A 27,216-nucleotide genomic window follows, 5' to 3' on the forward strand; every position below is an offset into this window, starting at 1 on the left:
CCCGAACTCGCTGCTTTTGAAACATCCCCCTGAACTGCAGCTCCCCTGAATCTGCTTGACTTGATATTGATTCTTCTTTAAACAGAGCCTCTCAGCATGGTGCCTCTTAAGTTCAAACGTTTGAAAGCCTACTTCCCACTCAAATGAACAAATCCTATAAATACTGCACATCTGTGTTCTAAAACCCACACTCACAGCCTAACATTATATATACTTGCACACAAATAAATGTAATCACACGTGACCCATACACATATATCACATACGATAATATGAAATGCTAATGTAATTGGTCTTATATTAGCTATCCCCCAAATCAGTACTGAAGCCAAATTCAGTTTTAACAGCAAATGTCAAAGTTGTTTTATGTCAGCAAAGCTACAATTAGCATTTAGAGTCCTGTTAAAAACTAAATACAACCCGTGCTTCAGTAGCTTCTCGTACTACCTGCAGCAGCAATAATTCGAAGTGATAATTTTCTGCATCTAAGTTTCTTTCTTTCATTGTAGAGAAATCCTGACTCACCATTCTTGACAATGTTGCTTCAGTTCATTGAGGTTTGTGGGCATTCATTCATGCACAGCTCTCTTAAGAGGCCTCCACAGCTTTTCAGCTGGGTTAGGGCCTGAACTTTGGGAACTGAACCCTTTTATTCTATTCTTTTAAACCCAAATCATCACCCCTCCACCAATGTGTTTGACAGTTGTAATGAGGTGTCTGTGCTGTTACTCTGTATTTGCTTTTCACCAGACATGCTGCTACGCATTACGACCAAATGTCTGCACTTTGGCCTCGTCTATTCAAAGAACAGAAGTTCAGAAGTCTCGTGGTTTGTGGTTTGTTGAGGCGCAATGTTAAGATGGAAAATGAGGCCTGTAGAGTTCGAGATGTAGCTCTGTTTATTGGAAGGATTTCTGCTTCTTTGGAGATCCTCACACTTGGTGATGATCAGTTAGTCAAGTGCAATTAATCAGCAGCACCTGGTTCCTATTTAACTTCTGAATTCTTAGGTAAGCAGTGTGTACTTTTTCACACAGGACGCTATGAAAGCATTTTCCCATGATTGTATTTGACACATTATTGCTAAAGTTTCCATCCAACTCTGAACGGAACACTTGGAACTCACATACAGTATCCTGTGATTACTGAAAAGATGTGTATTTAAACTTGTCTTTAACAAATCTTTTTTTTTGTGACTGACCCTGAAACATAACCAAGTTACAGTATTTTTAAGTATTATTCTGCAGAATGAACTGACATTAGGAAAACAACACAACAACTTCAACTGTAAGTGAACTATTGTGTAACTGGTTTATCCACTGTCTCTGCTCTTCTACTCTCTACTTAAAACCAACACTCCCTGGTTCTCCATCACTCCCTTGTTTCTCTGAGAAGCATTTTTGGGGGGAGTAGTTCAGGAGGTCTTGGACGCCATGCATTTCCAAACCACAGGTTCAGTGCACTTTTCCTCATGTTTCCCTCTAATGAGCCCTCCCTTGTGCCAGCATAGCCTGGAGCAGATGGGATGGTTCAGCATGGCATCACCAGCCGACACAGTGGCATGTCAAACAGGCGGTCATGGGCCTGAGCATGCCAAGCACAGTCATACTCTATCGCCATATGGGAATAATGTGCACTGAGATCATGCTGGATAGGCTGACAGAGTGGGATACATGGCCTGAGTCGCCTGCAAATCAGAACAAATGCCTATGGATGCTTAAGCATATATGTATAAGTCTCAAGGCACAAACAAATGACTGTTGACCAGGCTGAGGTCAAGGCTTCAAACACGCTCAGAGTACTGCTGTAGACACTCATCTGTTCACACATGCAAAATGCTCTCTACCCCTGCAGACACGTGCTGTGCACTCACAAATTTGCAAACAGACACACACGCACAATCCAGTCCATTCATCAAATGGCAATAAAAGACAGACACACAATTCTATACAACGCTCACCAGCCCTGGCAGTTGCTTCCATTCACACACCAATAGAGGCACACACACCACACCCCCTCCCCTCGGTCCTCTGCAGACTGTGATGATGGCTTGTGTTTGGGAGGTTAATGGCTGTTTGCTCCCCACAACCTTCACACTTGATTACTCAAGTCGACTGCTGTCTGGACTGCGGGGGACATCTCCAGGACACCACAGCCCTTCCTGCCACCACTCTCATAAGTATGCCCTGTTCATTAGAAATGTTAATGAAGTTTGAGGACACAGTGTGCAAAGTGATGGGAAACGATCCTCAGTGTTATTAGACCACAGCATTAGAAATGATTTAGCAGTGCCTTAAAAAACATAAAATAAAGGAAGAAAAGTACATCTTGAAAGATGGAGGAGCAGAACAAAAGTGTTCTGCATTATGCAGGTCACATTTTTATCTATTGCATTTTTAAAAATTCAGTGTGGGCTTTGCAGTGCACTGCATGATGACCGTCTGATTTCCATTTGAAAGTAAGGAAATGTGCTGTATGGATAATTTGTGAAATTACTATAAAGTGTGGGAAATTACACACCCACTGAAGTAGTGCAGTTTTTAGAAAAAGTGCCACAACTTCAAACGCTGCATAAAATATCTGTTCCCCAAAGTAGTTAACTTGGCAGTATTAAAGCAAACAGACCTTTCAGTCTTTACTTAGAGAGACTCCAGTGTTGGCACTCGTCCCAAAGTGTTCCAAGTGCAGGTAAGAGGCAAATTCAATACAAAAAAACATAAAATCTATATATATATATGGTCATTATCCAGTGACCTTTTTTTCTCCAAGTAGTCACAGTAGCAATGCTTTGTTGAAAGCTAAAGTCTCGAACCTATTAGTAATCTGCTAAAACTAACACTTGCTCTTTATTAGTGGCTTGCAGAAATGATATTGTTCTGCAAACTGAATACTTCTGATTACAGGTTTCTGTAGCTCTCTTGGTCTGAAAAATATCCAGTTTGTTAAAAAAGAATTTGACGAGCTGACTTCTGAAGTTGAACAGGTGTGCTTGTTTAATTGAAATGAAGAGCGGGCTTGCGGGAAACACATTTTACACTGCTGTTGGTGTAAGATGATTAAAGAGTACATTTGCACACCAAATTTATACAGGAGAAATACTAACATAGTCACAGAATTGTAATGAGCAGATATCCAAATAGATTATTTAAGTAATCATATATCTGTCAATAAAACAAGGCACGAGGCAGGTAAAACACTTGGAAATAGCCTTGCAGAGCAAAGATTTGAGTACATAGTTCATGATGTGCTATTTTTTTATGCACTGCTTGTTTATCTTGCAGTACTGAACACACCAGTCTATGTTCTATTAATTACAGCCACGGGCACATGATTTAAATTATGTCCTGTTTAAATTATCTGTGGATTTGGTTAAAATATATACAATGCATACATAATCATGTAAACCGAACGACTGCAGGCCACAGACATGGGTGATAACTAATTTTGAAAATTCTATTATTTTGCTTTCACAACATCATGCGACCTTAAAAATAGAAGCACAGAAGAAAAGTAAAATAATTATGCAAATCCACAGGAAAAAGATAATTCGTGAAATTTCATTTTGCCACTCAGCGTATGATGAGGCCATAAACAACTGAATTATTGTTCAGTGGTTTTAAAATGCTTTCAGTGACATTACATACTTGTTTTTTGCAACAGAATGCAGCACTGCTAGATTTGAATCACAAAATCTGCTCCCTGCTATCCACAAATGTCTCATATATGTGGTGAAAATTGAATTTACAGAGGTAAAGACTATGCAAATGACGCCTTATTCGGAGACCCAGGGGTGCCATTTTATGATTCATGACTGGTAACTGTGTTAACTACCTTCATTGACTTTCAGATGCAGAAGTGTCTTGTTTAAAAATGAGCTATGCGACGTCTAAATTGGAAAGAGTATTTTGGCTGAGCCACAATATTATATAGATTATACATGTGAGTTTGGATAGAGAGCCTTATATCCTTCTGCTCTGCAGGCATTGGTGAACCACCATTTACTAAATGGCTATTATGTACATATAGCAAATGTGGGAATGGAAGCAGAAACAATGTTTCTACTCTGGTGGGATGTGGTGTGCAGGAGGGCCAAGGGTTCTTCAACTGGGGCAAGTGATCCATTTGGACATGATATGTTTTCTGTAAGAGGAAAAGGCTCGTAGCAGAAATAGTTACATAAGACTCCAGAAGTTCATATTGTTTCTATGGCAAGAGACAGGGATTTTATTTTGCTCTTCAGTGTTATCAGGATAAGACCTCTTTTGACGATAATGCCATTTGGCTCCTATCTTAAGATATCATATTTTGTGACTCACAGGAGCGCAGGCCTATCGCTGCAGATCTAATGAAAAGCTGGGTGTATTTTTGTGCATGCGTGTGTGCATTTGTGTCTGCATGCATGCCATCTAAATGGCAGCCATCTGCTAACAGCAAAGATGGCTGTGATGGAAAGATATAAGCAGAAAACCGAGATAAAAATACAAGGAGACATCTATATCGTGATCCTCCTCTTCATCTCCCCCCCCCACCCCACCCATTTTTTTTTGTTACAGCTACTGCCTATATTTCTTTTCTATGCGCCTTTCTCTGATTCAAAACTACATTTCCCAACTCTATAAAGTAACTCGCCCTGTGAGTCACTTTTTTGTTAGGAACTGTGGAATCGGGAGGGATGTGTTTTGTTAGTGCATGGAAGGAATTGGGGAGTGGTAAGTGGGGGGTCTGGTAGTCAGTTGAGTACATGGTTGCATGCTGACACAACAGCAAAACAGCCCTCCTACAGCCACATCCAAAATATCTCATGCATGATGCTGCATTACACACAAAAAAAGATGAGAGGTGGCTGAGTGTGTGTATAGACTACAAAACTGTGTGTGTGTGTGTGTGTGTGTGTGTGTGTGTGTGTGTGTGTGTGTGTGTGTGTGTGCAGGAGTGTGCAGGAGTGTGTGTGTGTGTGTGTGTTGATGGGGAGGGAGAGAAGAGAAATAAGAAGCAGGGCGGGGAGCAGCAAACAGATTATGTCCCCCAGCCATGATTATCTACGCCTGCCGCTCTGACCCCCCGTCCCAATTACCAAGATAAGGCAGCCTGTGTCCATGTGTGTGCCTGTACAGGAGTGTGTCTACTTTCCTTTCGTTGAAGAAAAATATGTGATGCTTGCTCGTTCATAGGGCATTTGTGTTCACTGGTAGCTATCAAGGACCACACACTTTTTACTTCCCACTGTTCTTGCCCCATTGCAGGAGGGTTGTAGGTGTGGTGCTTTAGAATGATGAAATAGCTTCTCTTGATAGTTTCTAGAATTGCAGATGGACAAGAATACGTGTTTGAGTCAGGAAGATGTTGAGAGGACACCTGATTGATTTCAAAAAGCAGGAAATGAATCATACATTTTTCTCCATCCTCTCTAGAATTTTAGAGCTCCTGCTGGAGCATCAAAGACAGGCAACTCCCATCTTCCCTTTCGTACTGCCATCTGCGCCCTGCCTCTTTGCTTTGCCTTTTCATCCTCACCCTCCTTTGCATGCTTCTTATCAGTGCCTGTCATCTTCTCATTTTTTTTTAACTCCCTCTCTTTACATCTCACTTCCCCACAGGTCCCGTAGGGGATGCTGATTTATGATTTGAACCGCATTTCCCAACATGCTGGAGTAAGAGGGTCTGATCCCACGGGACAACCATCAGTCCTGTAAGACAGCATGGGTCTCGACAGCTCCAGGTTGGTGCCAGTTCTCTCATTAGAATCTCCGCAATGAGTCAACATGTAGGCTGTCACTAAAGCCTCGTAGCGCTGAAAGACGGCACAATGACCACCTGGACTACTGTGATGCCACTGAGGGAGCCACAAGACAGCTCAAGACAAAGATCCTGGGGGAGGTGTGGCAGTTTATGGAGCACTATCCGTCTGTAATATCACATACTGTGTGTGGCAAAGTCAAGAACACTGTTATCTGTAGGCCTACGCACACATTTTTCAGTGGTTCAGCAATGCCTATGGTTTGATAAAATGCATTTTTTTAAACAAATATTCTAACACAATCATTGGCCAATGTCGATGGCCCGTTTCATTTGCAGGATCCCATCAGTTGTGAAAGCTGCTTTTGTTTTCCTGTTACCATAATTCTGAAATGAAATGAAACTCCTATGTGGATATGAAAAGTATTTTTTTACTTCATTACTTATCACTAATCCCGACATATGATGTCCAGCCATCTGTAATACAGAAGCACTAAAAATTAATGAGAACTGCAGTATTGCATACTTTATTTTTTTTTAAATATACAGATAGGAACAAAATTATTATAAGCACTACGGAATTTAAAGTTTTTGTCAAACTTTTGTGCTTTTTTAAAGTGCATTTTGAACAGAGCAGGGGATTCTCAACATTGGATTTCTAAACATACTAGTTTTCAAATAGAAATAATAAATAATTTCTATTTGCACACCATAGAATTATTTCAGAATAAAGCAAAAACTACTAGGGTCAATATTGTTAACCCTCTGAAAAACTGAACTTGTTTTGTGAGCCACAGCACAAACTACTGCTGTGCAATGATGTGCTTTAATGTTTTAATGCTCAAAGATGTAAAATCAAGTTCATTTCAACTTTCACTTGAGAAAGCATCGCGCCAAAAAAATTGAAACTTATCACAAAACAGGAGATGAATACGCAAAATTTGCAGAATTTCTAAGTGTCATGAACTGGAGTGATAATTATTATTAAGAAATTCCAGGAGAACTACGCAGTTGGACCTGGCAGAGGTAGGAAGTGAAAGATTTTAAAGACTCTGGAAAGAAAATAAGGGAAAATTGTTTCTAAAGCCCCCACACCATTGCCAAGACACCAGTGAAAGAATCTTTGAGAGTACAGTTCCCGACTTGACTAAGTCAATTTCTAGATGCTCGCAGACTGAAGCATGCCAAGGACAACCTGGAAAAAGCTTTTGCATACTGGAAACACATCATTTGCTCTTATGAGATGAAACTAGAGCTTTTTAGCCACAGAGAGGCTGCTTATGTTTGGAGAAAGAAGGGAGAAGCATGCAACCCAAAGAACACCACAGTGATATCCACAGTGAGGCATGGTGGTGGGAGCATTATCTTATAATGCTTAGGCATCTGGAACTGGGAATCTCATCAACGTGGAAGGAATCATGAAGAAAGAAGGATGTATGAAGCTTTTAAAAGAAAATTTCAAGTAGTCAGCAGCAAAACTTGGTTTGCATGATTGATTTGTCTTCCAACACAGCAACAAGCTAAAACACGGGCCACGTTTGGCAAAGAAGTACCTCCAGAAGACCAAAATTGAATGTTAAAGACTGGCCTGCATAAACATTTAACTTGAGTTCCACTGAAAAAACTTTGGGGTGAACTTAACGTCCATACCAGAAGACCTACAAATCTGAAAGAGCTTGGGATATTAGCCAAAATGAATGGGCTGGGATAATTCAGTTGCCATATTTTTGTCAGCTGAAATTATTGTGTTGTGAAATGATTTTGTTTCTGTGTGCAAAGTAAAATAAGATATAAATCCAAATTAAGCAAAGACGTTTGGAAAAAGATGTCTTAAACATTCCTTGTTCTGTTTAAGAGCACTTGGGAAATGGGAAATTTTTATTGGGAGGCCAATCATTCTCTCCTTACCTGTGAAATTGCTGCTACTTTTGTTCATATGTAAAAGTCCCAATCCCCTTAAAACAACACTAAAACATACTTTTCTTACTTTGTTCAGCAAAACAATAAAACTGAATGAGAAGGTATGTCGTAGTCCAGACTCCAAAACTCCAACACAACAGCGAGACATCAGTGACGGACAGCAGTGGGATTGGATATGTGTGGAGAACAACTTGTTAGTGCTAAAGATGGCTTAACCGCTTGGCTGCCAAGATGAATCCCCTGAAACCAAAAGGATCCAATGCACACACTGCTGAGGTTTAAGATGTCAATGAGCAAGTCAAGCTTCCCGCATTCCTTTCCAACAACCTCCACAAGCTCTTCAGTGGACCAGGAGGGCAAAAACGGTATTCCTAAACACACTGTTTTCAACATGGAAAGCTAGACACTGAATCTGTCTCTCTCTGTTTTCTCAAGTTGCAAATCTGAATTTTTTGAGAGGTTAGATTTGGTGTAGAGAGTGTAGACTTGTGACATGAGACCAATGAGAACTTTGCCACAAGGTTCTTAAATTCAGAGGAAGCAGCTAGAGAAGGGAAAAGGAGGAGGTAAATAAGAAAAGGCACAGCGAGAATCTTTTTAAATCTTCCACATTCACTCAGCACTCAACTGCAGCAACTCTGGTTCTTCACCTTCCAAGTATAAACTTCAGCATTGCCTTTATGTTCTGAATGGGCTGTAGCAACATTAAGTACGTCAGGAAATAAAACGCAGTGACTTTGTGAGTCCATATTTTTGTTGTTGTCAAGTATTGTGGGATGTATTGTCAAGGCCATACAGTATATATTACTCATATGTTATCTTGTTATGTATCATTGGCATTTGCAATCATTCATAGCTACTGGCCTTAGCACTATATATAATTACACAGGTTACCATATAGCCCGATGTAAATTAGCAGACAGCTGCGTACACATACAATTTATTATGCTGCCATGTTTCCACACAAACACATTAGTACATTCCATTGCAGCTCTAGTTAGAAAATGTTCTGATTGCTTATTCCTTTGATGTTTATAAAGGCTTCAAAGAACTTCTTTATTAAGTCATGCCTGTTTAACATTTAAAGAGGCATTTGGTTTGTTTCCATTAAAACAAGCAAAGAGCTAAATGTGAGAAAATATTTTAAAATGAAACAGAGTTGCACAGAGATATTTATGTGTAGTTTTTAACAGGCTGTTTTGTGTGTGAGACCACACTTTTTTTTTCCTACGCAAATGCTAGGAGGGCTGCATATATTTAATGCATTTGTTTTTTTTGCTGGTGTTCAGCATTTTCACCAATTCCACAGTGATGACTGCTAATTTTATTCAAATGTGTTAACTACTGGAAAAATGCAAGATTCATTTCAGTTGTCCTTTACTGAGCGAGATGACTGATTTTAACACAAGTCTGCTTATATTAAATTATGCACCAATCCCTGAGGGTGCACCAGAGGCATTATGTTAATAAACCTTCTCTCATTGGCTCATTGCATCACACTTGGCCTGGAGTTTTGGAAGATACAATGAACATTAAATAAAAGAAAAAAGAGCCATCCTCCAATGGAGCATTAAATTGCCTTTAAAAATCAAATCCCAATCCAAGCATCTCCAAAACAAAATTTATTCAGTCTCTCTCTGATGCATGCTCCAACTTTCCAAACTGTAGGATGTTGCGAATGCTGACGGCAACTTTTAGTGCCTACTGCAACTCCATCTTTGACATCTACTTGGCTCAGACAAGACATGGTGACTCGTGATTTAAGTGAGCGATTGGAAACTCATTCAAATTCAATATTTGTGATTCACTGAGAAAATAAGAGAAAGCCATCTGCTCGGAGGCAAGTGAGACCAAGCAGGGGAGGTAGATAAGAACCCAATTTGCTACAATTTAGACTGAACAAACTACCTATTCAGATTTTCAGTTGTCATGACACCTATATATATATATATATATATATATATGTATATATATACATATATATATATATATATATATATACATCGGCCCCTCTGGCCAACACCAGTAGGCAGTAGGTGAAGTGTCTTGCCCAAGGACACAACGACCAAGACTGTCCGAGCCGGGGCTCAAACTGGCAACTTTCTGATTATAAGATGAACTGCCAACTCTTGAGCGGGTCAAGTTATATATATATATATATATACATTGTATCTGCAGGAAATATGGTTGCAGGTCTCTTCAACTTTGCTATTTAATTCAGTAGCCAAGGCTGCACATAACACTGATGAAGCACAGACTGTGTTTTAATTCAGGTGTGTGTGGAGGGAGGAATTATTCTTTCATTCCTCCATTGTGGATCACATCCATTTTCGTATTGGACATATTGTACAATCACTCACTTTATTGCAGTGTTTCATTAGAAGTATTTAATTGTGTGGATGTTATAAAGAGAGTGTGGACATAATAAATAGCATACTAAGCAATGGTACTGAATAGTAGTCGTACAAACACTTACGACTTTGTGTCGACTGTAATTTACAGTGCTGATAACATTATATAACTCCTCTTGCATTCTTTCATATTATATTCTGCATATATATTCTGCTCCAAGTGAGTTCAAACAGATAAAAACCAAAGTCAACATGAGTACATTCAACTGAGAAACCAGGACATTTGGAGAAATCAGGTCACGCTGGTAATATAACCTGGATACTGCATGTGCAGCTGATCAGTAAGCAGTTAAAATACTGCTACCACTATCAGAAAATAGTGGTGAAATCTTCCTGCATGCTGCACAAAAATAAGCGAGCACATAGAATTACTATTGGATTCATCAACTGCGCATGTGTCTCATGCTTCTTTATAAGGAAAACATTACATAAAGGTGTGTCATGGCAGAAAGAATGCAAAAGAAAATGTAATGTCCAAGGTCAAAACCATACAAGGTCCATTTTAGTTAAGTATTACCTTGAAAATGACATTTTTTTTTAAGGGGGGGGTTGCTTATAAAAATAAGTTGAGCTTAGGCTGTGTTAACAGATGGCAAATGTTATGTTTCCCCAAGACACAAACCGGGGCTCGAGTGATAAAAGAAAAGGTTTCTCATGAGAGTGGACTTATTAAGCTTATTTCCAGCTCCATATTACTATTCTTGGATTCTGCTAGAGTGGCTTTGCACGCTACAGTCAAAAGAGATCATTCTTTATCTCATATTGAGCCTTGGTGCGGCACCTCAGTTCAACCATGAGCCATTTTAGTTATTCACCCTTTAAAGCCCTTTAAGCCAGCTGTCTCCTGATTGGCTGCTGAGATTACAACATTAAGGAAGATCTACTTCACAGCATACAGATCTAAGAGTACAAAAAACAGTGTTCACGACAGCATGTAGGCTGAACTCTCAAGTCTGAGAAATTACTTGTACATACACTGACCTCACTACCATATCAGTATGGTGACAGGACGCTAGCAGTGAATTGGGGAAGTGTTTCCCATTAAAATAAATGTTATGTTCGAGAGGATAAAGTGTGCATATTAAGATAAAACTGCAGCTTTTTAACCAACTCTCCATTCTGACCAATATTTCATTGCTAACTCTTCTAAAGCTGCTTTTTGATTATTTTGAAATGTTCTTTTGGAAAATGACAAATGTGCATAACTAGTGAATGAATTTGTTACAAAGCCTAAAAGGTCCATTTAGTCTTGTGATGATTTCTACACCCTGTATTTTTCAGTCCTGCCTAATGAACAGTTATTTGTAATGTCTCCTACACACTGGGCGTTTCAGTCTATGCTGAAGTGAGCACTTTCAGATGGATGGGGCAAAGGCTATGGCATTAGCAGACGGAGTTCTCACACCCCACATGCTGGCCATATGTCATGCCAAATCGCATCTCATCTCTCGCTAAGAGAAGGTGCTGCTGGAGGCTGAAAGGCCACCCTCCAAACCGATATCATCAGCCTGACACCCTGACCTGGACAGAGCTGAGGGCTACAGCTATGCTCTGTATCATATCTAGACACATTAAGTCAACTGAGCTACGCTGCAATAAAACACAAAGCCGATCTTTCAAAACTAGGCAGCCCAAAGTCCAGACATAAAAGCGGGTCAATAACAGTGCAGTCCATTAAATGCATTATTTGTGGGCACTACCAAATACTTGTGAATATATATCTTAATGTCATAATTAACTGCATGGTGGTGTGGTGGTTAGCCCTGTTTCAGTGTCACAGTAAGAAGGTCCTGAGTGGGAATCAAGACTGGAGCCTTTCTTTGTAGATTTTACATGTTCTCTCTGTGTCTGTGCAGGTTCTCCCCAGATACTCTTAATCCCACAGTCCAAAGACACGGACGGGGATAGGATAATTAGCTACTATAATATGGACGTGACTGGTTGTCTGTCTCTACTGTATGTGTTAGCCCCATGACGGATGGCCTGTCCAGAGTGTCCAGGAGAGGATACATGAATCTTCGTTATGGTTACAATTTAAAATGAATGCTCAGCCTGCAAAATCTTTGTTCTGCTGGCTACTTTCTTTGTGGACCAACCAGCAGACACTTCGGTAATCCTGACTTTCTTACTAAAATTCAAGGCTTAAGCTTTTGTAGGACTCGGGAGGCGATATCGACCAGGAGATGTCATGGTACTGAATAAATTGTTGTCTGTAGTTCTGCCTGATTTGTTCCCTCACTGCTTTTTCTCTTCCTCTCTCTCTCTCTCTTTCTCTCTCTCTCACACACACACACACACACAGATACAAACACAGTCCCTCGCTCTCATCCAGTTACACTTACTGTATATACTTGAAACTCTCACACACTGTTGTGTGACCGAGAGAAGTCCTACCCATAAAAAAGGAAATTACCGGACAAGATCAGTCATGCAAAGAAACAAAGAAAGGTTAAATAAAATATTCCCTGCAAAACCACTGAATTCCAAGTCTGCAACAAATTACTGCTTAAGTAGAAAGAATGCGTAAGAAAATCAATATTTAAACTCAACAGCTTCTTTTGAGCTTTAACAATAAAGCATACAGAACCTCCTGAACACAGAACCTCTGATGCCACAGCTTTCAGTACGGAAGTTGTTCAGTTTTAAACAGGTTCGCAGTGAAATGTTTGAACGCTATGTTGGAACAAAGCGTATGTCAGTCTTTAATCGAGCTAAACCCTTGTGTTAGTCTGACATCTAGTGGTTAATCCAGGGTATTGTGCTCTTTTAAGCATAATTGAAATGTTTCCTCTTCTGGTGTCTCTTCCACATATTTAGGGACATAATTCGACATACACTAAGGCCACTTCGAAACCCGATGGAAGCTCATGAGGTTTTTGCATTGTAGTTTTATATGAATAGCTTTTAGGTGCAGTGATGTGAGTGACATACTGTAACGACAAATGTGATTAATCTGGCTGCAATAACGAAGTAGAAAATTAATTAATGCCCAATTCTCTAAACATACACAAAAGAAAACAAAAGTGATTTATTAATTGGTACCTTCCTTGTTGTTGTTAGACACAGATCAAAGTCAGGCCCCAACCTTTCCCCCTTCACAAATACTTCATCGAAACTGAGAAACACACCCACACACATGCAATCATTGTGGCAAACAAGAGGTTTTCTCTACTTTGTCACCACTGCTGGCAGCACTTACCTGTGGGCTAGTTGTTCAATTGTCAGTGACCGTGATAGAAATAACAGTTTGCTATCATTTTGTCAGCATGAGGCAGAAAAACATTAGCTTGCTCGGAAAACAAGCACACACCAGGTGGTGCCATCTCTCAGTGGATAAGCAATTAGCTTTGAAGGGGGGGGACAAAACTACAGTTCCCCCCCCCCCACAAAGAAAACAAGCAACACCTGTGTGTGCAGCCATGTGGAGCCCAAACTCAGCGTCGCATAATAGAAAATAGGGGCATCCAACAGGGGAGTGTCAAGTCGCCCTTTTCTGAATGTGTTTGTGGAAAAGGTTGACAGGAAAATGACTAGAATGGGGAATAAGCAGGGGGAAGGCAATGAAATAATTTCATAGCTGAGAGTAGACAAATGAGAAAGGTTGTGGGATGGAAAATTCTAATAATTACGCAAGTGAAACATTAATTAAATCTATGTGAGAAAAGGGGAAATTAAAGTGACAAAAGGAAATAAGAAAAACACAGATGAGGTAATTTAAAAAAAAGGGACAGACATACAATAGAGGCGGGAGAAAAAAGCTGAATGATGGGAAAAAATTAAGAGTTGTGTTTTCAAAACTAAGAAAATATGGGAGCAGAGACACGGGTAATGAGCGGAGTGAAACAAATCATGTGGACAGAAGAGAGCAGAAAGCGCCACGGCACAGAGTCAGGATGAAAAAGACAGATACATTTTAGTCAGAAAAATGGATAGAACCACTTACTGAGGCTACAGTCTATCCTGATACAATCTGGCGGGAGAAAGAGCGAAATGGTGAGATCAAATAAAAAGAAAAGGAGGAAAAAGGATAGAAAGAAGAGATTGGATAAAAGAGAAAAAAAGACATTTTTACATCCTTCAAGGTACATTCTGCAGACAACCAAACTTTGCTCTGGGGCCACCATCCGGGGACAGGCTCTGAGTCAGGATCACCCTTTCCCTTCATCAATCCCATCAACCTTCCTTCGCCTTGCTCCACCCAATCCTCCCAAAGCACAGTAGAAGGCAGACTTGCAAAATAAGATCTATGTATTACAAATATGAAAATAAACTATACAAAGTGGTCTACTGCTGACACTGAATACCTAATAAGACTACTTTGTGATTATAAGGAAAACTAAAATAAATTCTGTGCTTGGACTCACTTGGTTCCTATTAAGCACAATCTCTTAATGGCCTTTTTATCTCTTCCACTGCTTATTGTGATTTTTTTTCCCTCATAATAATAATAATAAAAAAAACATCCTTTAGAAAACTGGTTAGAAATGGTCTAAATGTGCTGGTTATAATCACGCGGTTTGAAAAAATGGTTTGAGTACTATCCAACTGATCCATTCTCCTCACACTGTGGACATAAACGCTGCAATACCGTCATTACAGCAGACGTCGCACCACGCAACTGTAACGTCAGCTGCCTTTCCTGGTAATTTGAGATTCACTTGCCTTCTACAGCACTTTGGGTTCGACAAACCCGACAGTAACTGACACGAAAAGGTGATCTGCACATCCCAGCCACCTCATGCCTTGTGCACAGAAACTGAAATAGGCCTGTATATATTTTGTGCTACTTGCTACAAGTGGTGCGAGGAAAATGCCGTAAAAAGTGTTTCATCATTTTAAAAGGTTTAAAAATATGATCTTGTGGCTTAAAGCACAGAAAAGCTCAGTTAAAATCATGCAAAGTGTCCGTAAATGCCCAAGAAACTCAATGTGACTCTTCAGCGTAAACGGACCTTTGACTAGACTCTAAATGGAGCTAGGGATTTCTTTGACAGGAACTAGTACACTCTACCTGTCACACGCTGATATGTTATGATCTACGTGTGCATGTGGCAGAGTGGCTGGGTTGTGGTCTCGAGCTGTCAACCGCTACAGAATAGTGGACACAAACAGCCAGGAACCAGTATCACTCTGTAGAGATTTGGAGGTCATACAAACACAATGATATTAAAATGCGTTTATGGGCCACGAGCATCGACTGATGTTTTCCGAATACATTTAATTCAGGACAAAAGCGACATTTATGATTGTAAACAGTGTAAAGCATTTTGTAGAGGAGGTCTAATCATGAATTACTCATTCGATAATCAATAAATACAATATTTATGGCATTAGGTAAAACATGCCAGCCGTCATCTGGCCTACACATCGCAAGCTGAACATGTTACCGTCACTCTCTATCATTAAAGATATCATTAGGACTACATCTGCCCAATTATAGCAGTTCCTAGTGATTAATTACCAGGATTTTAATTATCTTAACAAGGATTAAGGCCTTAACAGATCAGAAGGATTCCCTTCCGACTTGTTTCACTTTAGTTGTTAATTAATTTTCTTGCAAAAGAGCTGTGGAAATCATTAGCATAGCTAAGCTGAGTTTCATTTAAAAGCCGGTAAGAAAGGAAGGAAAAGGGGCTGGTATAGAAATTCTCTTGAGGATTAGCTTTAAGTGTGGGGGCATAGCTGAGAGGTTAAGGTGTGGCCCTAGGTACATTAAGTTCAGCTGTGTATGCCCCGACAGCTACAGCTGTGAGCTGGTCTCTGACTGTTTGATCCGAGGGCCGCAGACATACAGGCCATTGAAGGGATGAAAAGTTCCATCTTTTGTGTCCTGGCCAGGAGGGGTTTTATGACTGATGGAAAAAAGTGAGAGTGTGAAGGAGAAAGAAGATAGAAAGAGGAAAGAGAGGGGAATGGCCTCCTTCATTTATCCCACTGCCCCCATTCATGTCTCTAAGGTGGCTTAAACTCTAATATTCCAGAGTGCACCTCTGTCATGCTCCTCCTGGTTCACTGCTGACAGTGTGGTCCTTCAAAGGGTCAGGACAGATTTAAAGTATCTAGAGCTGGAAGGTCATACCATCTTCCCCAGAGCAATGGTATTCATTGCAATGAAATTTTAATAAGTCAATAGGAAGCATTATTAGAGGGGATTCATATCCCCTTCCTAAGATTCCATCTAGCTTACAAAATCACGGAGCTTCTCCTATTAACACTCAGGCTGCTTCACATCCTCAAACCTCCCTTTCAGCACATGGGCCTATGAAAAAGACTCCTGCCTACTCGCAGCACCAGGGAAGCTTTGGTAGAGCTCCGGTATAACGCAAGAACCATTAGGAAGCGCAAGACAGAGGCAAGCCCACCCTGAAGCTTTAAGAGCAACCTTCAAGGGCTCAGGGTCAAGGCAGTGATATTGTTAGAGATGGAGCTTTTTTACCAGGATGAGGAGCCATGGGGCTTCACAGAGTACAAGAAGAAGGGGATGAATGCAGAGGAAGCGGGGGCAGGGGTCGAAGCATATTGAAGAGAAGTTACTGCAGGGTGTCTCCCTACAGAGGCTGCAATGACTGCGTTCTGGAGCTAGTTTTACATTTTGACTTTGTCTCATTTTCTCACAGTTAGCAGTTGGTAAGGGATAAGTTTCTCTTTGTTCCTCAGTTTTCTCACATAAATAGCTCTTGAGCACTGTTGGCAGTTAAAAACATTAGGTAACGGCCAGAACCTACTGCTGTAACAGAGGGACACGTTCAGAAACTTTTTCCCAGCCAACTACCTGACAATGTTATAAAAAAAAAAATCATGCTGTGAAACTCAAAATGTCAAACCATTATTCTGAGTACAAAGGCATACAATGCTGAAATACAAAGTGAGTGTGAGGAGACAGGGAAGGAGGCAAGGGAAAGGTTAGCGGGGACATCCACAATGAATCACGGGGGCCTACCGAGGTTAACGGTGAGCTTGACGCGGCCTCCGTCCAGCTCCAGTCGCAGGGTGTCCGCTGACTCCTTGGAGGTGGTGGCCATGAGCAGGCCGTACGCTCGCTGAGACATGAAGCGCAGCGCCACGTCTTCGGCCTCCGTGTGCATGGTGACCGGCATGATGATCTTCAGGTACATGCTGCCGTCGTAACTCAGCACCGTCGCCTCTGCAAAGGGGCGATGAAGAGGATGAAGTGAGCAACGAGTAACAATCGAGGGAACGGTGTCTCCCGAACAAAGGTCGGGCCGGTATCACAGCTAAGTTTAAAGTAGCTGTGATAATCCATGTAAGCTTGATTACAGTTGAAAAATCTTTCAATCACTCACGTCCCGCTTTCTCCAAGCGGGACGACAACTCTAATTCAAACAGGATTTAGACAAGACGTGTATTTGGACGCCATATCAACAGCATAGGATCAAGGGAAAATTCGGCACGAATCAAGATCAAAGCCATGTATGTCTGAAAACGTCACACCAAACCAAAAGGGGATATAAATCTTGTTACACCTCTCAGACATTCAAATTTAACAATTTCATAGAAATAATCAATGCGCACATCCTCTGAATGTCTTTTTCTGTGTGTACACTTTTAGCACACCTTATCATTTACAATGGATTTGTTGAATGTGTATAACATTTGCTTAAATTAGATCTATCGGATGGCCTAGGAACGCCTTAGGGAGGTCTGGGCTTCTGTGACCCAGCCCCCTGATAAGGGGATAAAAAAAATATGGATGGATAAATAATTATCTCATAATTATGTTTACATTTGTTTACAAGAACCCACATTTCAAGAAAACGCTGACAATTTTAAAGTGTAGTGTATTAATACAAGAACAGGAAACCACAAAAAAGGACTTAACAAAAACATCAGATGCTTGCCAAGCTTAGAAAAACAAAACTCAGTCCGTGCTGTAACACGTTCTTCATGTTCACACTACATTGAAGCGTGGTTACTTTCTCTAACATCGCTGCTGCCATAAATAGACCGCTGTTGGAGATTGACAGTTCCAGAGGAGTGCTCTTATCTTGGAGCGTGGGTCGATATGTGTCACCACAGGCTAACATGAGTCACTTTCACAGGGTGCTTCAAGCATTTAGATTTTAGAGTGTACAAAAACACGATGTTAAAAGATGCAGAAAAATCCCTCCTACAGGCCAGCAATCGCTTAAAATGCTGCTATTTCAAGAGAGCACATCAGATTCGCAAATCCTACACAACACACTGTGTGTACTTTGACAAAAGTCGCACTTGTATAAAAATGTGATGCCGCTGCATTATTTTATCAAAACTGTGAACGGCTAAAAGAGATCATTCATTATTGCACAATCACCATCACTACAACCTGCAGGGCCCTGTCCCTGTCAAATCAATATCACAGATTCTCCTGTCATTCAGCTAATCTGTGAACTCAGTTTATATACACAGGTGTATCTAGCTGGGTATTACAGAAGTGTGCCTGCAATAATACAAAAATCCACAAGATGGCAGAAGAACATCACTTAAACCACACTTGTCATCCGAGGAACCAAATAGTAAATTGTTAAAATTATCACCCTTCAAAATAAGGATATTTCATCCTATACCCTGACTGTCCTGACTTGAATCCAATTTCTCCTTCCCTCATTACCCTCCTTGTCCCTCAAAATTCCATTCCGTCATGGCTCACTCACCCCCTCAGACAAGCTAAGACAAACCGCAGGCTGAGGTGTCTGCACCTAATTGGGATGAATCAGAAGGACGTGGTGTTGTTTGACGAGCTCACCCTGCCTCGCTGTGGTGCAAAGGCCACTCGTGTGTGTGTGACTGACACAGATGGCGGCAGGAAGCCTGGCTGCTCTGTCGCACTCCTGCCAACATCCCAGCACTTCAGCCAGTGGGCTGAATGCAAGCAAGTCTCAGGTGGCATTTGGTGCACACACAGCTCCTTGTTGGTTACAATACAAGGAAGAATGTTGTCGTATGTGTCAGCACATTAACTTAACAGAAACTTTTCGTTGTTTGGTGTTGGGACTCTCATGATTTCCTTTTCATTCTTACTGCAGTGCATGGGGCCTCATATAAAGGAATATCTTTGCTTGTGTGTATATGTTTGTCCTGCTTTTAATGCGATAAAAAAGCATTTCATTTCTTTTCTGGAGTGTAGCCAAAACAACTATATTTAGCATAGTCAGTATTCAATTATATGCAATGAATTCAGATTCTATAATTAATCCCTAAGTGGTCAAAGAAGCTTCACTCTTGGCCCTTCTTACCTATCTCACAGTTGGTACCAAGGTATCCGGTGCCAGTGCAATCACAAATGTACCGGTTCCAGCCCTCTTTGCAAAGACCTCCGTTGCCACAGGGGGCACTGCTGCAGCGTTTCTGTAGCTCACGGGTGCAGAAACTGCTGACACCCAGGGCACTCTGGATCTCAGCCAGCCGGCGGACATCCCGGCTCTTGCCATCGATGAATAGGTCACGGACGCAGCCTACGTAGCCGTAGTTAAGGAGCGCTGTCCAAACTTCTGGCGGCAGGATGAGATCTGACTTAGATTCGGGCAGACCGCCCAAGTACATATCAGTGTCCAGGTCCAGGATTTCACTGCCCTCTGGGGAGCTGAAGGGCATGCTGCGGCTGTTGACTGAGATTGATCCTAAAATACAGAAAGAGAGAAGAAACAAGCAGCAAGATGTTAACTTTTGAATCTGAGGTTACTGGCACCTGGATACATCACCCTAACCACAGCTACATGAATGAATATAGGTCCAGCTTATCTGTGCATGACTGAGCATGCATCTTGTATTTAGTGCTTGACTAAAGTGATTCAGATGGTCAGGACTGAAAATGTGTATAGTCTATATACGTAAATGTGAGTGAGTGGAATAGTGGGAGGGGCAGTAGGTGGCTAATTTAGGGAAACAGAACAGGGACAGACGGAGACAGAAGGACATACACGACACAGAAAGAATAGATGACAGTAGAGTGTGCATCCATATGCGTGTGTGTGTCTAATGTGTCTATAATAGGCTAAATGGAGGAGAAGGGAAGCAGAATGCAGCAGGGAGTGGGTGAAACAAAAGGCCCTCTCTCTTTCGGTGATTAACGACTCCATCTTAATTTTCTATTAAAAGCCAATTACAGGAGGAGCAGCAGTGAGATCCCATGCGTGCATACACACTCACACACACACGTATGCACGCACGCATTCACATGCTTCCTCATTATAAGGCAACAATTGAGGGAGATATAATGTCCAAGGTTCTTTCCCACCTACAGATCATTCATCAGACAATGCCCACTCAAGCATACAGATGCTCCTGTTTGCACCCCCAGAAGGCAGAGGAATTTAAAGACATCACACAGTTTTTAAAAATAGATATACTGTTAGTATATGTAATCACTACTCTGCTTCCAACATGATTGAATTGTCATGAAGGACAAAACAGTATTAGACTATGACAAAGTCAGTTCTGTCCCCTTTTCCGTGCAGAGTCTATATTTCTGTCTTCCTAATCCAGTGAGCCGTTCACATGCACTTAAATCGCATGCAACATAAAAAAGTGACTAACCCAGTTTTAAAGCACTCCTCACCTTTCCTTCCTTCTCTTTGGAAATCCACATGGCACCATTCCCCATCGTTGACCTTCTTGTTGCTGGCCTTGAGCTTTGTTTTTCCGGAGCCCATATCAATCAGCAGGTACAAATACCCCTCCAGAAGCTCCATGGCAAAGTAATCAGTCTTCAGCTCCCTACCAGGCTTCTGCTCTTTAGGCCCCTGAGGCCGTCCGTGGCTGAATAACAGAAGGCCGCTGGGCTCTGTGGTCCGGAAGTCAAAAGAGATAGAGCCCGTCTTCTTGGTGTTCCACTTTGGCAGAGAGATGTAGGACTCGGGGGTCTCAAAAGTTACAGGATCCAGGGCTGCTACATCCTCACAGCGGAACACCAGGTCACCATTCAGGGTGATTTTCGGGTCACGCTCGATGGCCAGCCGTGACAGCTCCAGCTTAAAGTCGTTGTTCTTGTACACCACCTAAAAGAAAAGCAAATGGTTGAAAGGTTATGATTGTGCATTTGGAGCCAGACTATGATTTAAAAACATGTGACTCAAAAAACAAAATGCAGTTTCAACAGCATAGTCTGTGTTGTCATGGCTGTTAATACTGAGAGCCAGCAAATGCATTTTAATTGCTTCAGGTAGTTTCAAGTATTAGTTATAGTCGCCGCCGGGGAATCTCAACAGCACGGGGAAATGACTTAAAACTTGAATAAGTACATGACTTTTTCATGAACTGCAGAGTGGAACTAGTATTAGCGGAAAAGAAGCTGCTTTAGTATCTCCTGCACATGACCTGGTAACAACAATTTTAGGTCAGAGAAAAGGTTTTGCTAAGGGAAACAGGAAGAGCCAAGAAGCGAGATGAAAGCAGGCCGAATGCCGATGTCTGCTAGTACTGAGGTGTGGACCCACAACTTAAAGAGTGTATTGTATCACTCATCACTCATCACTGGTGTTTAAACTCCTGAACTCGGGTTCATTCCATAAACCATAGAAATGTTTCTTCTTGTACAAAACCATTCCTCACAAATGGAGTAAATATGCATAATAAATTGAAAAAATTAAAAAGGCTCCAGGGGATATCCAGAAACAGAAAAAAAGCGAACGTTGCCTACAGCTCCAATGCAAATGTCTCCAATGGTCTTTGATGAAATACAGCTCTATTGTTTGAGCTCAGAGTGTGCCTCCGTGTATGCATTCATAATGGATTAATTGCTGAAGGCAAAGCAAATTGTTCTTGTCTTTCATAGTTTTAGTTTTCTTTTTATTTGTTGAACACTCTGTACACAGCTTTGTGAGAGGCCTTCCTCAAGGTAATACTGTGAATCAGCAGAGCTCTCTCCATTTGTGCGCTGTTCGCACTCTCTGTTTACCACACTGCTCACAATAAAACAGAGAAAAAATAAGCTGGTCTTCATTTCAATCCTTGATTTCTGCTGCTGTCTAAGCTGCAAGGTTAAGGAGATTGTTCCGGTTCGGTTTGATTCCGCCAGCAGATGTTCTCATTTGAATTGTCACAGAGTATAAAAACAGAAAGAGCTACCTGCTCTTTGTGTTTGGAGTACAATTCTTGTTCTCATGAAAGGATGGAATGAAAGTCATCACCTTCCATTCATATCTACTACTTCCCACACTGGAAAAGGGTGAAATTTCAATTGCACAGAGGTCAGAGTGAAAATGAAGGTAGAAAACTTTTTACTATGCTTCAGAATTAAGTTTCTCATTTATGAAACACATGTTTCATTTCTTCAATCATGTAAAAAAACAAACAAACATATATGACAAGTTGAAGCGAAGATCTTATACTTAAGAAAAACTGAAACCTTGAAAATATTCACTAGTTATGTAAGTGTATTCTAGTTTGGGAAGCATAGACATACGACCCTGTCCTAAACTTCTATAGCCAAACATCTATAACATCTGTAGCCATATCTCATTTATAGCAGCAGAAGACACAATTTCTTGGAAGAGACCAAGTTTAAGTTATATCAAGGACTTGCTTGGGTATTTTAGGTTCTCATTGTACATGCACAACCAAATCATGGGTGCTCCACTTCAACTGTGCTGGAACAAGATAGAAATAGTGAGACTAAATAAGAAACGGGAGAAATGTATTGGATTTGTATGATTTTATGTTTTAATTGTAAATACACGATTTATGGGTGTGTTTGGGTCATATTTTTAAATATATAAAGTATAATATATGAATGTTTACATGCTTTAATTGTTTTCTTTGGGAAAATGTGGAAGCACCTCTGGCGGGTTATGAGCAAGGTGTGGCTCAATAGCAACAGGATATGAAGGACTGCCAATTACCTGATTAGTGTGCGTTCTGTTTGCATGTGCTGAACAAATAAATACTGTTGGGAGTCATCATAAAGTTAAATTTAAGTTTAAATCTGGTCCCCTTTTTTCATTAATCATCCCAAAGTCATTTAAAGTTGGGGTACACAACAATACCGTAACTTGATTAAAAAAATATAACTGGTGCAAAAGGGAACTACACTCCTGCACTGCCTCTGGGCCCTGAGTCATCCTGCAACAGTCGATGTGCCTTTTCAGACCAGATCAGAAAAGTATAAACAAATCCGGAGATGTCCAGGAAGAAAACAAACCAGCATTACCCTGGTGGTATCTTCACAAAATATGTGCATCATTGACTGTAAGCCATTCTAAAAAGTACACAATTTTCTGTTTTCTGTCTATGTAGCATTACTTTAAAAAAACGACAACAAAAAAACAATATCTAGGAAACTGGGGAGAGTTAGTACAGTTTTGGCTGCTATAAGAAGACTTGATGAAGATTGCACCAGTCTGGGTGAGCAGACTTCACACAGTTTCCATGCAGAGGACCAAGATCTTTGAAACAAGTGGATCATTAACAGGAAATACTTTGTTCCCAGCAAAAACAGCATGAAAGGTTTTGGTTAAGGGTACTTCACTTACCCAGTAGAGTTATTCAGCTGTCTAGCCAAGCATGATGCAATGCTTAGCTAGTTAATGTTAGATGCTGTGTAACCTGACTTAGATTAGATGGGTTTGATGGATTTTACCAAACTGCAGCTTAACCTAACTAATATGATGTACAGAATATTGTATTTCATTTCTTGTTTTTCACAGAATTTTTACCCAAGCTTCTAACTTACTGAGCAGAATTATTATTGCTGAATTATTTTGTGTGTATTGTGTCACATTTTGGTTTTGATTTGCATTGGCCTGTTTTTGCATTTGCTTGTGTGTATAATTTGCCTTCTGTGATGTGGTTCATGATTTTTTTTTGGCTGCCTAATTTGTCCAGACCGCTGCTGTCATTCCTCATTGTCTTTCATGGTATCTCTTTCAAACGCCCTCCAATCTAACCTATTTTTTTTCTCGCACACGGGCACACTATCTCATCCACTCACTCTTCCTTTCTGTCAAATGCTACACCTACACACCGGCACTGAATGCTCAACAAGAACACAGATATGCTGGGTTATTCTTAAACTTAAGCCTCCTTTGGTTATCTTCAACATTAACCACGCTGCCACATGTACTGTACACCTCATAATGTCACTATTAGCACAGATTAGTACTGGTAATTAGGTATGATAATACTAAAATTGGCAGCAAATAAGGCATAAACTCCTCTTGCTTAAGGTGTTAGAAAAAGAGAGAGATAGGTGCAAGAGAGAAGAAAAAGCAGCATAAAAAATAAAAGCTTTATTTTTATTTGATTTATTTACAGGTTTTCTCTTGGTTTTGCGTTCAGCTCTGTATCCAAAAAAGGAAAATACTGTCATTACCATCTTCATACCTTTCTTTAGTTTCTTTGCTTGTAGAATTTCCTTTGTCTTGATCATTCAATTGTTGTTTGACTTTGCCTGTTTACTCATTTCCTGTTTTATTTTGTAGTCCTTTGTCGCCTATGTTTTGCATGTAGCTTTATTTCCCTTGTGTCGTTATCCTAATTAGTTTCACCTGGGCCTTGTTCCACAGCTGTGTCTAATTCCCTGATTAGCCCTCAGTGCATTGGTGTATGTATATATAGCCCCATTTTCCTTTTGTTTGAGTGTGTGTTAATCTACAGTTCTGCTTTCCTGTCAGTGAGTGTGAAGTGTGGCTATTTTTTTTCTTTGTTTATGGACTTTGGTGTTCCACCAAATAAAAGGTTGTTTTTTAGTTTATTTTTGTGTCCGTGAGTCCTTTGTTTGCATCATTCCTGCCAAACCTCTTGACAAACCAAGTGCTGTGCTTGTTATAAAGAATCACACAACATGTTTGAAAAGACACGATGAGGCAAGAAATCCAGCCATAAACATCTTGTAGCTGATGACTTTCAGCTTAGAGACTCCAATGACTGATTTTCAATAACAGACAGGTCTGCAACACTGTTGACTGGCTACTTTAAAGATGAACATATATTTTAAACACTTAAGAGTGTTGAAGGGTAATTTTCAGGTAATTTTCATCACTTTTTCTTGAGTATTAACTTTACAGCTACTTGATCCAGATAGACTATTATGTGCTCAAACTTACATAGAATTTAGTGTGTCCCTTAGAGGGTTCTTTTTATAGGTTTTCGGAGTCAATAACAACAGTAAGGGTGGCCAGATTTCTACTATATTTGTGGTTTTCTGCTTTTTTGTTTCCTGGAATTTTAGTCAAAATTTTTGAATATGATTCCTTGAACATAGCACTGATGCCATAAAATATATTTCCAATTTTATATGGCAAAGAGGGTAACAGTCACTAATGACGTGCTTTTAAAAAGTATACAAATGTATCCACTTGTTTGGAGCCAACAAATAACCTGTCTAGGCAGAGGCAGGACACTACAAGCATAACCACAAATTACTGCAAGCTTTCAATGTGTACATGACATCAAAACCTTTGTAGGGTTAGGATGGGTGTCACTAGTTAGAACAACAATGAATGTAGGCATTTATCTTGGTGGCAGATCAGCTACTACTTACAGTAGTGATTCAGCAAAAGCAGAATTGTTTTGAACTGCCAGTTCAGGTGGCTGGTACTGAATGGCAAACATGTTTAGCATGCCTGACTAGGTTCAGATGCTCTGTAAACTCGTCCTTATCATACTAGCACCTGTGGTGAAAATCAAAAGCTCTTTTTGTCGTTTGTTGGAAACACTCCTTGTTAGTTTTGGTGAAATTGTTTATTAATTGAGAGATAAGCCATCTTTTCAGCCAGTTAAGTCTACAACTCAGTCTTTGGTAAAGGGGTAGATTAGCTAGAGGGAACACAACGTCGTAAAATGCTAAAGACAGTAGAAGAGAGTGGTGTTAAGCAGTATGGAAAACAGGAGAAGATGGTGGCGAAAGACAAATGAGAGGGTAACAGAAGGACAGAGGGCTACATGGGAGCACTAAAGTGTGTAAAGCATACCATCACTCACAGTTAAGCCAATGCCTTATAGCACATGTGTCAAACTCAAGGCCTGCGGGCCACATCTGGCACGGCGGACATTTATATCCGGCCCGCGAGATCATTTTATATAGATTTATTATTATTGTTATGCATGGCCCGGCGATATGAGGCGCTAATAACACACAAACTACAGATCCCAAAATGCAGCGCTGCAGCCTCCTTGACGAACGCTAGGCTAGCTGGGAACATCCCCGCGTCAATCAAGTCAAACTTCTGTTATTGCGAAGCTAGCCCCTCACAATGGTGACGAGAAAAGTTGATTCTGAAAAAAGAGCCTTTCAGCACAGACAGCCAAATCAGCCCGGCCATTTACCGAGGGAGAGTTTCTGAAGAACTGCATGATGAAGGTGTGCAATGTCTTGTGTCCAGACAAAACGCAGATTTTGGCAAATGAGAGCCTGAGCAGAAACGTATGTCAAAGTGTAACCGACATGAAACTGCCCTGGGACAAACTTGTTGGACTTACAACAGATGGAGCGCTGGTGTTGTGTGGTGAAAAAAGTGGACTAGTCGGCAGGATGTGAGTAAAGATGCAGGAGAACTGTACCAGTGAGTCAACAGCATGCTGCATCATACACCAGGAAACGCCGTGTGGTAAAGTCCTAAAAATGGAGCATGTAATGATCACCATGACGCAAACTGTAAATTTTATCCGAACTACAGGTTTAAATCACCGTCAATTTCAGTCTTTTATGTGGGAAATAGATTCAGGTCCGTTGGCTGAGTTGGGGAAAAATTCTCAATAGGGTTTTTGAGCTCAGCAAGGAAATCTGTCAGTTCATGGACATGGCATGTATGATGCGGTGAAGGCATTTCAAGTTAAGCTGTCACAAATGTTCAGTGCAACTTGCCTCACTTTCCCTGTTGCCAAGTAATGTTGAACCAAGTCAGCGCAACAGTGTTCCCAAATGCGCACTTTGCTGATAAACTGAGCGCACTGAGTATGCACGGCGCTTTGGTGACTTTGAGCCACAAAATGAGAATTTTGAGCTGCTTCACAACCCATTTACAGTTGACGTGGAAACTGCACCTGTGCAGATTCAGATGGAGCTGCATTCTAATGGGACACTCAAGGGAAAGTACGACACTGAATGGCCTGCACAGTTTATTAGTTCCATTCCTGAAGCAATGCCCCAGCTCCAGATCGAACCTTGTGTATGTTTTATTTTATTTTTTCTGGGGTATTTGACAGCATGTTCATA

The 27,216-nt window shown here is 40.7% G+C and overlaps 1 protein-coding gene across 13 annotated transcripts in view; it reads right to left on the reverse strand.

The window, feature by feature from the left end:
• Positions 1-27,216, reverse strand: part of nrxn2b (neurexin 2b) — a 682,163-nt gene that overhangs the window by 327,378 nt on the left and 327,569 nt on the right. For 10 of the 13 annotated variants that reach the window (XM_040040734.1, XM_040040733.1, XM_040040732.1 and 7 more), the window contains 4 exons: positions 20,623-21,061; positions 19,301-19,684; positions 17,008-17,211; positions 14,011-14,037 (listed from right to left, as the gene is read on the reverse strand). In XM_040040734.1, coding sequence (XP_039896668.1) covers positions 14,011-14,037; positions 17,008-17,211; positions 19,301-19,684; positions 20,623-21,061 — 1,054 coding nt within the window. The remainder of the gene's footprint in view (positions 1-14,010; positions 14,038-17,007; positions 17,212-19,300; positions 19,685-20,622; positions 21,062-27,216) is intronic. The other 3 variants (XM_040040736.1, XM_040040735.1, XM_040040729.1) reach the window with 1 other exon arrangement.

Source organism: Simochromis diagramma, unplaced genomic scaffold (assembly GCF_900408965.1).
Source record: "Simochromis diagramma unplaced genomic scaffold, fSimDia1.1 OVJJ01000317.1, whole genome shotgun sequence".
Classification (NCBI taxonomy): domain Eukaryota; kingdom Metazoa; phylum Chordata; class Actinopteri; order Cichliformes; family Cichlidae; genus Simochromis; species Simochromis diagramma.